The 15012-nt window shown below is 42.5% G+C and overlaps 1 protein-coding gene across 2 annotated transcripts; it reads right to left on the bottom strand.

The window, feature by feature from the left end:
• Positions 1-331: 331 nt before the first annotated feature.
• On the bottom strand, positions 332-8965 carry LOC100216821 (uncharacterized). Of its 2 annotated transcripts, NM_001143217.1 has the most exons (11): positions 8690-8955; positions 8553-8581; positions 6926-7009; positions 6775-6828; positions 6445-6522; positions 6166-6219; positions 5780-5839; positions 5610-5705; positions 1456-1557; positions 1201-1281; positions 354-934 (listed from the first exon to the last, which is right to left on the bottom strand). In NM_001143217.1, exons 1-11 carry the CDS (start codon positions 8742-8744, stop codon positions 617-619), a joined length of 1011 nt encoding a protein of 336 aa, NP_001136689.1. In that variant the 5' UTR covers positions 8745-8955; the 3' UTR covers positions 354-616. The 2 variants fall into 2 exon arrangements, with proteins under 2 accessions (XP_008667341.1, NP_001136689.1); XM_008669119.4 differs by lacking the exon at positions 8553-8581 and having other exon boundaries at positions 332-934; positions 8690-8965.
• Between the last annotated feature and the right edge of the window lie 6047 nt (positions 8966-15012).

The following is a 15012-nucleotide window of genomic DNA, read 5'->3' as shown; positions in this document are numbered from 1 at the left end:
CTGCATTGCACGCGCGCGTGCAGATCAGTCTCTGCCTGTGCATGCAACCAATCAAAGGTTTGCATGCAGTCAACGCATGTGGAGGACATGGATGCGGATAGCAGGGAAACCAATCATGCGATGAATGAACACTGCGGACAGATTTTTCACTACATTATACTTCCTCCATTCTTTTTTATTTATAGTATTTTAGAGCGACAAATATTCGATAACAATAAAAGATGGCCTCGTTCGTTCCTCTCTAGAATTTACACAAAGCAATCTGGCTAGAAATTGTTGAAAGTGGCTAGAAATCATTCGAGGTCACCATTTCAAGGAACCAAACGGGCCCTAAGCGAAATTTTCACTATATTGGAGTAAAATAAAAGATGAGCATTCTAAGTAATTAGCAGGGAGTTACATAAACTCCGTCCAGTTGGCCGTTATATATACATACATACAGGGATAGTACAAGCATGGCGATACACGCCCACTTGGTTAATTAGAAATCACAACAATCGCGGATACAGTTATTAGAATCCCGCTCTCTATTCGCCCCGGTCAAGCCTGCAGCCAGTGACTGCAAGCAGGAGGCACCATTACCAAGAGCTTCTCTTCGGGTCACTGGCGCGCGCCCTCATGGACCTTCGATCTGGATGCTGCTGAATGAATGGGCGAGACCGCCGCTTCCCCTCAAATTCTGGAGCTCTGCTTTGATCGTCTCCGCAATCTTGGCCTCCTCAAGGCCAGGCGAGGGCACATCCACGTGGACCGAGCCTTGTTTTCTGGGACCAACGGAGTCCTGATTCAGAGATTGCTGCTGCTTCATGTAGTTGTACAGCTGCTGGTGGAAAGGGTGGTCGTAGGAGTAGCAATCTACTCCATCCAGCGAGTCGCTGGATGAACCTGACCCTTCTCTCTTGCAGAAGTGCGGAAGTGACTCGTAGTCCATGACCTGTGGATGGCCATCAACATTGCCAGTTAAAAACACGCCAAATCGGAATGATGGAACACTCGTCGTTTCGGAGATTACTGGAAACAAGGAATGCGGTGGCCACGGAACTCATCGCCATTGGTGTCAGTTTAGTAACAGGCTTTGTGGCGTGGATAAAGCTCAAAACATTTCGAACAGGGATCTAAAACACGCCAATGGGAACTCATAGCAGAAAAAAAACAGATGCTGCTTCCAAATTAAGGGGAAGTGAATTGAGAATGTTTTACCTTCAGTAACTCATCCCTCCCAGAGCCATACAGGACTTGGATCTTCTTTTTAGTTCTTTCTTGTAAGAGTGGCTTCACAACCTGGCCATGAGTGAACAAAACATCAATTCATTTAATAAACTAGAGAGAGAGAGAGAGAGAAAAAAATGGATGTGCCACAAGGAAAATATCAAACCAAAAGAGAGCAAACAAAATAAGAAATCTACATACAGCATGATATCATAGCAGCTTATGTATTTAAACATGTACACTGACCTTCCAACACGCTGAAAAAACATATGGAGCATTTACAATGTAATAAGTTTCCGTTTTCTCAGGATAATTAAGGTCATCAACAGTAGTAATCATCGTCAACATCTGCATATGGAGAAGTATTGAAGTGTTACTGCAACGTATCTTCCTGTAAGCAATACAAGCATATGATTGAAAAAAATAAGAAATGCACAAACAACAGCTGAAATAGTGACTCAATGAATAAAAAAACTGTATTGATTCTTATCAAGCTACCGCCTCAGGCAAAGGACACGTCATGGATGAAAACTGTAAAATAAACTGCTCAACGGTATCTCTCATTCCATTGCGGCACTTCAACCACTGAATCTGAACCACAAAAGTTCATTTGACAGCCCTTGTCCAATTAACAATCCAAATATGCTCCAGATATAACACTTTTATTGGGTACTCAGGCTGCTCAACCAATACAACTATTTGACTCTGCTGAATATATATAACATAGCAAAGGCTTTTGACTTGGTGTCATGGTCATTTCTCATGGAAATTATCACTCATTTGGTATTTGGCCTGTCTTGGTGTAACCTTAATTATAATCTACTCCGTACTGCTTCCGCTCCACTCAGAACCTTCTGAATGGACAACCAGGAGCAGAAATTAGACATCAGCATGGTCTCCAACAAGGATACCCACTCTCTCTGATGCTGTTTATTTTGGTGATGGACATCTTAAATAGTGTTTTCAACAAGGCTTGTGAGATTGGGCTGTTATCACCTCTATCTTGTCGTAACCCAGGGCAGCAGATATCACTTTATGCCGATGATGTGGCTATCTTTATTAGGCCTGTGCAGGAAGAGATGAATCTCACCATTCGTATTTTCGAAAAATTTGGTGAAGCATCAGGACCTAGAACCAATTTGCAAAAAGCTGTGGTATTCCTATTAGGTGTGAACAGCAGGCTATTAACAGAGTATGACTCTCTCCTGGTACAGTGGTGGACTTTCCATGTACGCACTAAGGTTACCAGTTTCAGATAAAAATCTAAGGAAGTCATACTTGATGCCTTGGATTGAAAATATTGGAGATAAACTGCCAGGATGGAAAGCTACGCTTATGAACATGGCAGGCAGAGCTACATGTGTTTGGTTTGTTCTGTCCGCAACTCCAATTTATGTGTTGATAGCTATCAAGGTACCAAAATGGTACATCAAAGCAGTGATAAAATTTGGGATGCTTTCCGTTGGAAGGGGTGTGATCAGGTTAATTGGGTTGCTGCTTGGTGACATGGGAGAAAGTACAAAAGCCAATTGATCTTGGTGGTCTAGGGGTGCTTAAATCTTGAATACATGAGCTGGGCGCTGCAAATAAAATCTGATATGGATAAACCTTGGAGGACTTGACATTCCTGTACATTTTAATGCTTCTGCATCGTTTGCTATTGCTATTGATTCCCATGTCAGCAGCGGCAGGAACACTTTATTCTGGAGTAATAGATGGTTGCTGGGGTATCGACTACCGAGTGGAGGATCTTGCGCTTGCTGTGGTTACTGCAGTACCACAGATAATTCAAAAGCGAACGGTTGCAGAAGCACTTCATGATGATCACTGGATAAGTGATGTGCATGAAGGGCTGTCTATGGTGGGCATGTATGAATACCTCCAGCTCAGGGATGTTCTTCGGTACACCATGCTAACCCTAGTGGAGGACCTGCATACTTGTAGATTTGAGACCTCTGGGAACCTTTCCTCCAAGTCAGCTTACCATGCAGTCTTCAAAGGTTCAATCCCTTTTGAACCATGCACCGCCTCTGAAAAACTTGGGCTGTAGCTAAATGCAATCTTTCTCTAGTTGGCCATCAGAAACAGATGTTGGACAGCAGACCGTTTGGCATAGATGTCTACCCATCCAAACCAATGCACTCTCACTGATGAGAACACTCAACACCTTCATCTCATGTGTTCTTTCCCAGGATTTTTGGTTCAGAGTTCTGGAACAATTGGGATTACAGACATGTGTACCGAGTAGTGCTGAACCAACTTTCACAGGTTGGTGGCATAAGTTTATCAAGCGTGCTCCAAAGGAGAATAAAGTTTATCATGGGTGCTCCAAAAAAGAATAGGAAGGGCATCAACGTGGTGATTGTTTTGGGAGCTTGGCTACTTTGGAAACATAGAAAATCAGTTGTTTTTGAAGGAACCAGGCAACCAGCATAAATTTGGGTGTTATACTGTTATTCTCCAGTCCTTCAGGGAAGAACATCACCTTTGCAGCTTTGCTGCTTTGCGGGAGTGTGAGGAGTGTGAGGTCTCCAATCTTTATGTCAAGGTGTTGTGATAACTGATAACTTAGCTATAAGGGTGTGTGGTCACTGGTCAGGTCCTGCCTTGTGTGTTTTTATAGTTCTCGGTCAGTCATTTACGTTATAACCTCCTTATGGCTCGGTCCAGAGTAAGGTGGTTAATTCTGCAAGGGACCGTTTTCCCTCTCCTAATACAAAGCTATGCAGCTCCTGCGTATTCAAGAAAAAGATATATACATAATTACATATAGCTTGGTATATCAATTTTTATATTATTTCATGTTATATATATGTCTGACTTTCAAATCTCATGTCTCAGCATGTGTCTCCATGCATGTATTTTATTTCAGAGAAATAGAGAGAAAATAGGGGCAACAACATATATGAGCATATTTTAGGGAATATTTTAAAGGATTTCACGGAGAAGGAAAAATCTCAACTTGGACAAAAAAACAAGGCATGTCTTGTAATGCGGGAACTCAGCGATGTTAAAAAAGGCATAAATGTTAGCTTTAACTTTGAAATGTAATGTTTAGAAAGCAACAAAATCTTAGTTATTTAGTTCTTTTGTGACCTCACAAAAAATACAGTTAATACAACATAAAAAATGAACTCATTAGATTGCTCCAAATGGCATGTTTCAATCAATAGTACGCCTGACCGTTGCTGTGTGCTGTAATTCCCAACAAAATTACACCCCTGTAGGCTTGAGGATACTATACAAGATGTGCGCACAATATTCAAATTGCCTAATGGCAGTGAAGTAACTCTGCGCAAAACATTTAGATGACTGATAGATGTGTGAAACTAAATAATTTTAAAAGTCAATCCTGAGTTCAATATCTATCAAATTCATTTATTGCTGAATTGGAACTCTTAATGTTATGATTGAACAATGGGCTAATTGTGCATTCTACTTCTGCAGTAACCAAGACACCCAGCCTATAAACATAACCATGAACAAGTGTCTACTGTCTACTCAGTGATGAACAGCAGAAGTCTAGAATAGCCATGCTGGAATAAATTTCAAATACAGATTTCTGTTCTTTTACTGTTTGAGTTTTACAATCACACATGTGCTTATGGTTGCGATGCAGTGAGTCATTTATTAGTCACTCTTCACCTACAGATGAACTTCTGAAATTCAAATATGAGACCAACCTATGAGGTACTAGGTGGCTTTATATTAAGAAGACAGGAACACAAAACTTTCTAGGCGAGGACTTGAACTTGGGGGTGCTCACAGTCACAGCCTTAACAAAATGATCTACACTCACCATCCTAATGGTGGAACATCTACTAGACAACCAGGATCTGTCCCAACTACATATTGATGCAGTCCCACTTTACTACAAACATTACAATTGCGCGAAAGGGCCTCTAGCCTAGTGGTTAAGGACTTCCGAGTAGCACCTCCAAGTCCTGGGTTCGATCCCCCCCGGGAGCGAATTTTCAGGCTTGGTTAAAAAAATCCCCTCGCTGTGCCCCATCCGCTCTCGGGTTACGATATCCTGTGCGCCACCCTCCGGTTGGGCCGTTGCAGAGTGGACAGTTGACGCCGACCCGTTAGTGATGGGGGGCTAGGGTTCGGGGATTTTCTCGGCCGGGACTATTGTTTCGGTCTCTTCTTAATATAATACCGGGAGGGCGGTCTTTCCCTCCCCGGCCGAGTTTTTTTACAAACATTACAATTGCTTCTCTATCAGGATTCAGTTTAATTTAGCAAAATAGACCCCGCCACAAATACATGTTTTGGATTAATTTCCACTTCTATACTAAGATAATTAATTCATTAAAAATCTAAAATGGGATAAAAATTTATCATTCTGATCACCACATAACTTTAACAAAAAAGAGGATTTTGGATTTTGTGCTCACCTTTATTTGGCTCAGTGCAGACAGCTTGAGGCCAGTCATATCCATAACCTTCAAGCAGGTATTAATCTGTCTCCCAAACTTCTTTGATGCAGCCGGCTATAAACAACATAGAATATATTTAATCTATTTTTGATATTTCAGTACGGTAATCATCATTAACAAACACTTACCAGGACAACACGATCTCGATATTCATTCATCTGTATGTGTGATTGCACATAGTAGTTCACCTAAAAAATGAATTAGATAATTTAGAGAGCTCTTATTTCTATGGAAAAATAGTCTGTCGTTTCCATAAAATGAGTAATATTGATATTGATCCAAATCAAGACAAAGTTATTTGTATATCATTCAGCCCATCCTTTATTTACATAGTACACTTCTACTCATAATAAAAGTTTTCTTCACACAGACATACAGTAAACAAAATGAAGACATAGTGTAAACAAAATGAAGACATATATGAATCTGACTCAGATACAATATTGAATGTCTTCCTGTTCTTTCAAATTAAACCAATAGCTTTAATTCTCTTTATCAAGAAAAGTTAACCTACCGAGGCCTTGTCGAAAGTACTAAGACCCACACCAAATGCATAAACAGGTTGTCCCTACAAAAAAGGAGAGGAGCACAAATTAAAGCATATAATAAAAAGTCTTTCTCACTACAGAGGAAGCAAAGTAGCAAAAGCTGAGAAATGAATGGAACACTTGTGCAACCATGTCAGGACCAAAATAGAATATTCCAATGGATGGCGCAAAAGAGATTAGTAAAAAGCATATATCATATCATAAAAATTGCTAACATGAGAAAAATATGAGTCTGGTCACTATACCTGCTTGGAGTACCCTGTCAATCCAACAAGTAACGTGTCCCGAATAACTCTATATATATCAGATGGCAGAATGGGTTTCTGTACCAAAAACAAATTGTAAGCTAGCCAGAACAATACCGTGTGTTAAATCATAAAAAAAGGACCGCATGTATTGGTATCAGCATTTAGTTCATGACACAAATGAAACAATATTTCAAAATAAATCCTGCTACCAATATGCAGGGAAAAGTTAATGCTATGTGATCACAAGAAAACATATCCGAAGTTATTTCTTGTCAATCCTACCTACTTTTCTGAAAAAAAAAATGTACAATAAAAAAAGGTGCTTACAGCTAACACGATGTCAATCTCATTCTGTACTCTCCAGTTTAAGCAATCCATTAGCTGCAGCAAACAATCAGATATCTCATCAATTCTTCCCAAGCGAAACCTCTCAACCTGAATGTTGTTGATGATGCAAAAGGAGGGTCAGGTGACTTGCCATTTTATAAGCTTTAGGCACACTCCATTCTCTAGCCTTCAGAAAACGCATCAAAGTCCCTCTCAGATTTCCTTGATGCACATTCTGCAAACATATTTCAACCAATCACTTTTTGGTGATATTATTCGTATTTTAAAATATTATATCAAGTGTCTACAGAAAAAAAAATGATGTCCACTGATGAAAGAACAAGGTCGATAGAACCAAACAACAAATTGCAATAGACATGTCCAAAACACATAAGCTAACAGAATGCATCTAGCACCAGCCTTCTGATGCCAGCATGCTGACGTAAAAAAGAAAGAAAAAAAAACATTGTTTCTTAGTGGGGCATATTGTGATTCCAGAGTGGTTGCACAACCGCACACGTCCTCGGTTCTGAGACCAACCATGGGCCTTGTCACACTTATCATGAGTCATGACAAGGACTTAAGGACCAAATAAAAATCCGAATCTACAATTGAAACATCTCCACCAGGAACAGTCCAGGCCACAGATGTCAGGAACACGTCAACATCCAGGTCCACCATCAGCACACGTCCAACTACAGGCTTGGACAGAGTCCTCTCATGGGTTAAAAGACTAATGCAGCATGCAACACACCAAACCAATACTTTATATAATCTCTTGTCTTGGGAGTGTCTGACCCTAAAATATTTCTAGTATTCCAACACATGCTTAGAAAGTAGGAAGTCTAGACGGCCTCCTAGCCGGCAGCCAAGACCAGAATTAGTTGCGAGTCAAACATGAGGAGGAGTATTTGGGCTCCAAATGGTGAACTGGGAACAGCACATGACATCGACACCACAACTTGTACCAAAATTGCAGTTGCAGTGAGGACCCAACCAGAGTACTACTTTCATCTATATACCTCGTGACATATCGAAACAAATATCTCAGTATGCAACCCAAACAAAAAAGGAAAAGTTCATTTTCGAAATCATAAAGGTGTTTCTAAAAGCACCAAATTGATTATTCCAAAAACACTCAGACACAGAACAAGTTTATTAAGCTTTACGGCAACAAAAAGACGTTCTTTACAGAACCAAGTTGAGAGCTCAAAATCACTTCAATCCACAACACAAGAAAGTCGAGGGAAAAGGCCAAAATTCTACCTCTGCCGAAAATTCGAAATAATGAGCACAGACAAAAAGTATACTCGAGCACAAGCCGTAAAATGAGCTTCTCTCATGAAAAGAATCAAAACAAGAAGTCTAAGATCCAAATTTGATGTACGCCAGACCAAATAACAGAAATAAGTAGCGGGGGCAGGAAACGAAAGAAATTAAAGCATGCTCAATTTTCAATTCGATGGAAATTCCAACGAGATCGGCAGTAAAAGGTCAGCGAAATTGAGCTCTGGACATAATGAAAACCAAAGATCTAAGCCCTACGCAGCTAACAGGGCAACAGACTAACTCGCAGTTCTTCAGATTTTTTTATGTTGAAGCGCTCAGCAGCACCCCAAGTCCACAAAAAATGCGAGAACTAAAGCAAAACTCGACTTTGAAAAACATGCGCAAAATCTGCCGGGGTATTCGTTCAGAAAACAACCAGAACCAAATCAATCACAAAACGGCAGATATCCAACAGGAACAGCCGAACAGCGAGCGGAGCAGATCGACACCTGGAATGTGCTCTTTAGCGGCTCCTCTACTGCAAGAAAGAAATTGCTGCAGTTCAGTGGCCAAGAAGAAGAAAAAAGGCGAATCTTTTCCTGGTTCTTTGCAAAGAAGAGGAGGAGCACAAGAGAAGAAGACTCACGCTGCTCCATGAGCGCCGAGAACTGCTTGATTGCCTCCTCGGAGGTGGCCGCCATTGCCCTCAACAGGGTACTTGGGGTCAAAAGCCGGGTCTTTCCTGCCTTTTCCAGCTCTCCGTTCCTCTCCTCCTTTCTCCCTATGTTTCTCGCCCTCTTGTTTTGTTCTTGTGCGCTTCGTCGCCAGTCGCCACACCACCAAACCGTGTGGTACAGTGATGTTTGTGGGGCTCAGCTCCGGTGGTTCGCCGGCGATCCTAAGGTTCGGGCCTTCGGGACCTACAGAGTGGTGAGGGGTCCCGTCTCTTAAAAAGGATCAGGCGAGCTTAGTTTTTTTCTCTCTTTTCTTCTGTATCTCTATCGGGTTTTATTTTGAGAGAGGTTATTCCACCAGGTATTTATGTTGTTTATTTATTTACGTTGACATTTATAGCAGCGCGGAGTTCTACTCCAACTCGAGAGATCAACCGGTCACTAGATATGACCAAACGAGCCGTCCGGTTCAGGCTGGTGAAACTTGGCCCGTTTAGGACATAGGCCGATAGACATGTCTATCAAATCGGATCAGGCCTTAATGACTCGGGGACTTTAGATCACTAGCACGGTGTGAGCCTAAACGTGTCGGGTTTGTATAGCTAGCCTGACCTAGAAACAGGACCGTGTCGACCCAAGCTCGTTTTACATATGTGCACAACTAAATTAGCACAACAGGTTGGACGGAACCATGAGCGTTGAGGTGTCGTTGCCTCGTGGAGGCGTCGCGACGGCGGATCCCGACCAGTGATCTGGTTGTGGCTTGTCGTCGGTGGAGCTGTTTGGTGGTGGTGGCGGTGACTTCCTCCCCTTTTCCCCTCGGCGGTTTCTAGGTTCAGGTGATCTCCTTCCTCCTGCTTCCCTGCCCTCTGGTCTTCTCAATTCCACCTAAATGGACCTAGCAAAATTGGATTTTCGGCCGGGGATCGTCTTCGAGGATTCTCTCAGGCTCTGTCTGGCCTCTTCGGTTTATCCAGCTCGTCCGAGCCTTCCCTCGACTTTCTGGTTGGTGATTTCATTTGGTAGATGCATTTTCAAGCTGAACTCAGATTTTGTTGGCTACCTTCTCCAAGCTGCCCTGGGAGGATTTACGACAGGCTTTGAGGTTCATCAGCTTTCTGATCGGGTTTTCTGTTTTTCGTTTTCCTCTAAGGCTGTGGATTTTCATATCTACAATTCAAAGTGTATTGATCGTGTGGAATTCAGAGCCTTTTTCAATCTTTGGAATCATGGTGGCCCTAATTGGATTCATGAGTACAAGAAATTTATTGGTGAAGAGAATGCTTCCTGGTTGACTATTCGGGGCAAGAAGAGTATATATTACGCAGATATTGTTAAGCTCCCTCTCTCTGGTGCTAATGCGGTCCCGATTCTCAACAAAAAGGAGATCTCTTGCGGTGTTGGGCATCCGGATCAGGCTAGAATTTCTGCGTTCAGACGCCTAGGATCTTCTCTTAGTAATTCAGAATTTCAGGGCTCGTGGTATTCGTCTTCTCCGCGGAGGTTAGGACCTCGGGGACTTCGGATTCCGTCGATTGCGAAGATCAAGCCAATTCCCATGAATGTTCCTCGCCGGGGGGCGTCTTCCTCGGTGATTTACTCTGGTCTTAATGGAGGTGTTCATGGCAGCGGGCTTCGTGGGCGTTCAAATTTACAAAATTCAAATTCTGATTTAACTCGGCCCCGCAACCTTCAATGTCGTCCCATTCGGAAAAGGGGGCCCGTCGGGCCTTCGTTTGGACCGTCGGGTGCTTGTCGTCTTAGGTCACCGGGCGTTGGCCCATCTGCTTTTCTCTGCCATTTTTGTAAAGCGAAAGGGCATTTGGAATTATTTTGTCACTTAAAGAAAACAAATTTTGGATTTCCTTTAATTTCGTTCCCTTCCTTTGAGAGCCGAACCAATTCGGTGGGAAAATTAAAATTCCTTGACCACAACTCTTGGTTTCGTTCTCCCGCGGAGCCTCTGATCGGTGGACCTCCTAAGTATGGTTGCTTCGAAGAGTTCGCCTGGGTAGTCTTATTAAAAAAATCTGAAATGACACCTCTCCAGTCCCTGGCGCTTTCATTGTGTGTTACTTCATCAAAACCCCAAACTGCTACTACTTCGCTCGTTTGCTAGCGATCTTCTCTCCCATCTCCTATGGCGTATCGGCGTGTTGATCCAGAGCCTTTTCTTCCTCCGGGCTTCAGCGCAATGGCAGTGCAGCATCGGGAGATCATGGTCAGGTCAGTGATTAGGAGACTCCCTCCAATGCACGAAGATTGGGCTATCGTTAATATTCAACCTTTGTCGGAGCATAAAGTGCTTTTCCCTGCGGTTAGAGATGTGGTCAGAGAATATCTTGTTGAGCATCGGAGGCTCGGGGTGCAGGATATTCAGTGTTCGCACCTAGGTCAGGTTTTGGTGCAGTTTAACAGCGTGCTAGATAGAGACAACCTTGTTTTTCTTGGGCCTCAGCAATATCTTGATGCCACCTTCACTTCTCAAAGACATAATGATGCCTGGAACCATAGGGCACTTTTTTTTAACCGTGAGTGCTGGCTAATGCTGTTGAGATTTCCCCTAGACTATCACTCCTCCGAGTACTTGCAGGCTGCCATTGGCTCTTTTGGCAGATTAATCTTGTGGGAGGAGGACAGGCACAATGTGACTAGGACTATGCTTAGGGTTCGGGTCACATCTCTTGAGGAAGTCCCTCAGTTCATTGTATTTTCTGAAGCAGATGGTTTCCTCGGAGATTCTTGGACTGTGCAATGCGAGATCATTCAACAAAACTTGCTGGGTGGTCAGCCCCAAGACGAAGACCCAGTTCCGGTGGTCCCTAAAGGTGGTCGGCAGCTTCCCCTCGCGTTCTTTGGTCTGGGCCAACCTTTGCCCGCTGCGGGATGGGACCTTAACTTCCCGCCAGGGGAGGATGTTCAGGTTCAACCTGCAGATGATATTCAGGGGGACTGGGACCAGTGGATTGTTAATGATCCACCTGCTCAGCAGTTTCAGCAGGACTTGCCACCTGACGAGCAGCAAATCAGTAATCATCTCTTTGGCTTGTCTTCAGACAGTTCTATTGGTCCCAACCAGGGCGCTCTAGTGCAGAATGGGCAAATTTTGGATGACCTGGGCTTGGTTGGGCTGGTGGTGCATAATAATGTTCCTGCTATCCTTGCTCTGGGTGTTGCACCTCCGAATGGGCCTCTAGAGGTTGATGGCCCACTTAATCAAGGGGACCACCAAGAAGTGGAGGATATCCTGCTCCCAGATGCCCAACCGGGGGAGCAAATGAACAATGATTTCAATAATGTGGAGATGAATTATATGTTTGCTCAGGATTGGCAGCCAGATCCGGTTTTCCTAATTCACATGGAAAGGAAAAGGAGGGCTCAATTCTACAGGATTTGGGCAAATTATTTTGCTCCTGTTGGTAATCCTGAGATTTCAGTGAAGATTTCGAAGAAGTGGTCTTCCTTTTTTCTGTCGAATTTGCTCCAAGAAGATTCCTTCAGCTGGTCAAAGTCGTTTCTGTCTTCAGAAATACCTCCTGCTCTGCTGGAGCCTGAGATGGAGGCTCTTTCTTTTGCTATCCCCAAGAAGTGTCCAAATGGCAAGTTCCTGGAGTCTGTTCTCTCGGAGGATTCAACTGGCAGAGTCTCTGAACTGAAAGATTCGAACTCTTCTCCCTCCAGACCAACAATTGTGGAGTCTGACCTTAGGAGGAGTAAAAGACTGAGAGAAGATAGGGCTGGTTTCAGGCAGGGTTCTTGCCAAAAAAAAGAATTGTTTAATGTGTCAACATAAATTTGAGGGCCCACCGTCCTTGTCTGCTAAGGTCGTCCGGAACCTAGGGGCAAACTTTTGCAATATGTCAGAGGATGATTTGTCTGATAAGATGTTGAAGAAGAAGAAGAATCTTCAGGATGTGTCGGCCCCAAAAAGCCAGGAAAGAAAGACAAAAATGACAAGGAAAAGGACAATGAAGATGAAGACAAGTAATGTGATGGTGATGCACTGGGTTGGGAGATTTTGCATGCCTTTGATTGGTTGGGCTTTTTGGTCGGTTCTGCTCTGGCGAATATGTTTAACTGTCGTGGTTTTGAACTTTATGTTTATTGGCCGTATTACTATGTCCTTTATTGACCGATACTTTATAACCCACCCAGTAATTGGGCTTGGGTTTACTATCGCCAACGAACCTGGAAGTTTCCTTCATGAATAATCACAACGCGGTTATTTACTTTGAGTGGTCTATTTTAAGCCATAATGTCTGTGGGATCAATTCCAGTGTTAAATGGAATGATATTCGTTGTACGATTCAGGAGTCTAGATGTGATGTTATCTGCTTGCAGGAAACCAAGAAGGAATGCTTTGATGTGGCTGACCTAAATTTTTTTTGCCCCAATTCCTTTGATTCTTTTGCTTTTGTCCCCTCGGTGGGAAATTCGGGTGGATCCATTACTGTTTGGAATAGCTCAAAATTGGTGGGCAACGTTATTTTTCAGAACGAATATGCTCTTTCGGTCGATTTTTTCTCTAATTCATCGAATGATTCCTGGATTATCACGAACATTTACGCGCCATGTACTCCGCAGGGGAAAATTGACTTCCTCAACTGGTTTTCTAATATCAATATGCCCTCAGATAAGCTTTGGTTGATTGTTGGGGATTTCAATCTTATTCTTAGGCCGGAAGACAAAAATATAGTTGGGGAGATATTAACCTAATGATGAAGTTCAATGAGGCAATTAGCAATCTAGACCTGATGGAAATTCCCCTTCACGACCTATCCTTCACCTGGTCGAATAGGCAGAGGGAGCCCCTCCTTCAAAGACTTGATTGGTTTTTCATTTCACAGGAATGGTCGGTGGTTTATCCTGAAACTCGCGCAAAAACTTTGCCGCGGGATATCTCTGATCATGTGCCATGCCTTGTTTCTTTCAAGTCAAAGATCCCTAAACCTAAGATTTTTAGGTTTGAAAATTTTTTGCTGCAATTTGAAGAATTTATGTCTGTCTTCCAAAATACTTGGACTGGTCAGCAAAATCTTACTGATAAAGCGAAGAACTTAACAGCAAAATTTAAGATCACCCAGAAGGTTCTCAAGGAGTGGCAGCGATCTTTGTCAAAGATTGATAAAACAGTAGGACACATTAAGTTATTAATTGAGTTCATTGACATCATTGAGGAGCATCGGGACCTGTCAATTGAAGAATGGAACTTCCGAGAGCTTATGCAGACCAAAGTTGCTGACCTGCTTCACATTCAGAAAATATATTGGAAACAATGTGCATCTATCAAATGGATCACTGATGGGGATATTTGTTCAAGATTTTTTTCATGCACATGCAACGGTAAAGCATAGGCGAAACACAATCGCCTCTCTCACTGATGATAACGGGACAAGTTTCTCGGAGCATGACCAAAAGGCAAATCTTCTGTGGAATGCTTTCAAAACTCGTCTGGGTACTTCTGATTTCTTGGAGAATATTTTGTATCTGTCAAATCTTATAAATATGCAGGATGGTTTACAATGGTTGGATTCGCCATTCACTAAGCAAGAAATCGATAGCATTATTGCAACCCTCCCCTCAGATAAATTCCCGGGTCCTGATGGCTTCAACACTAATTTTATAAAAAATGTTGGCGTATCATTTCTCAGGATTTCTATGATTTATGTGAGCAGTTTTATCAAGAAGATGTTTGTCTTCGAAGTATAAATGGGTCCTTGATTGTTCTGGTTCCGAAAAAAGAAAATCCACAAACAGTGGGAGATTTCAGGCCAATTTCGCTCCTAAATAATAGTATGAAAATCATCACAAAGCTTCTAGCCAATCGCCTGCAGATAGTGATGACCTCTTTAGTTCACAAGAATCAATATGGCTTCATAAGAGGAAGAACCATTCAAGACTGCTTGGCCTGGGCATATGAATATATTCATTTATGCCATACTTCAAAAAAAGAAATTATTGTGCTAAAGCTTGACTTTGAAAAAGTCTTTGATACTGTAGAGCATGAACTTATCCTTCAGGTGCTGTTTCATAGAGGATTTGGACCTAAATGGCTTAGATGGATTCGAAATATCCTACAAACTGGCACGTCATCGGTTTTATTTAATGGAGTGCCAGGGAAAACATTTCATTGCAAGCGAGGGGTCAGGCAGGGAGATCCTCTCTCACCTTTGTTGTTTGTCTTGGCGGTAGATTTACTTCAGAGTATTATCAGTAAAGCAAGACACCAGAATTTGCTCCAGTTACCCTTGACTGAAAATTGTGGCCAAGATTTTCCGATTGTTCAATATGCTGA

This window comes from Zea mays, chromosome 2, assembly GCF_902167145.1.
Source record: "Zea mays cultivar B73 chromosome 2, Zm-B73-REFERENCE-NAM-5.0, whole genome shotgun sequence".
In the NCBI taxonomy this organism is placed as follows: Eukaryota; Viridiplantae; Streptophyta; class Magnoliopsida; order Poales; family Poaceae; genus Zea; species Zea mays.
This window is presented reverse-complemented; position numbering and strand designations above follow the sequence as displayed.

Bases quoted from the DNA above. Each gene is read 5' to 3' on its own strand.
- LOC100216821 (NM_001143217.1), bottom strand. From the start codon at position 8,744: ATGGCGGCCACCTCCGAGGAGGCAATCAAGCAGTTCTCGGCGCTCATG. The intron at 7,010-8,552 runs GTGTCGATCTGC...ATATGTTTGCAG, and splicing joins CGCTAAAGAGCACATTCCAG to AATGTGCATCAAGGAAATCT. The intron at 6,829-6,925 runs GCAAGTCACCTG...TGTTTGCTGCAG, and splicing joins TGCCTAAAGCTTATAAAATG to CTAATGGATTGCTTAAACTG.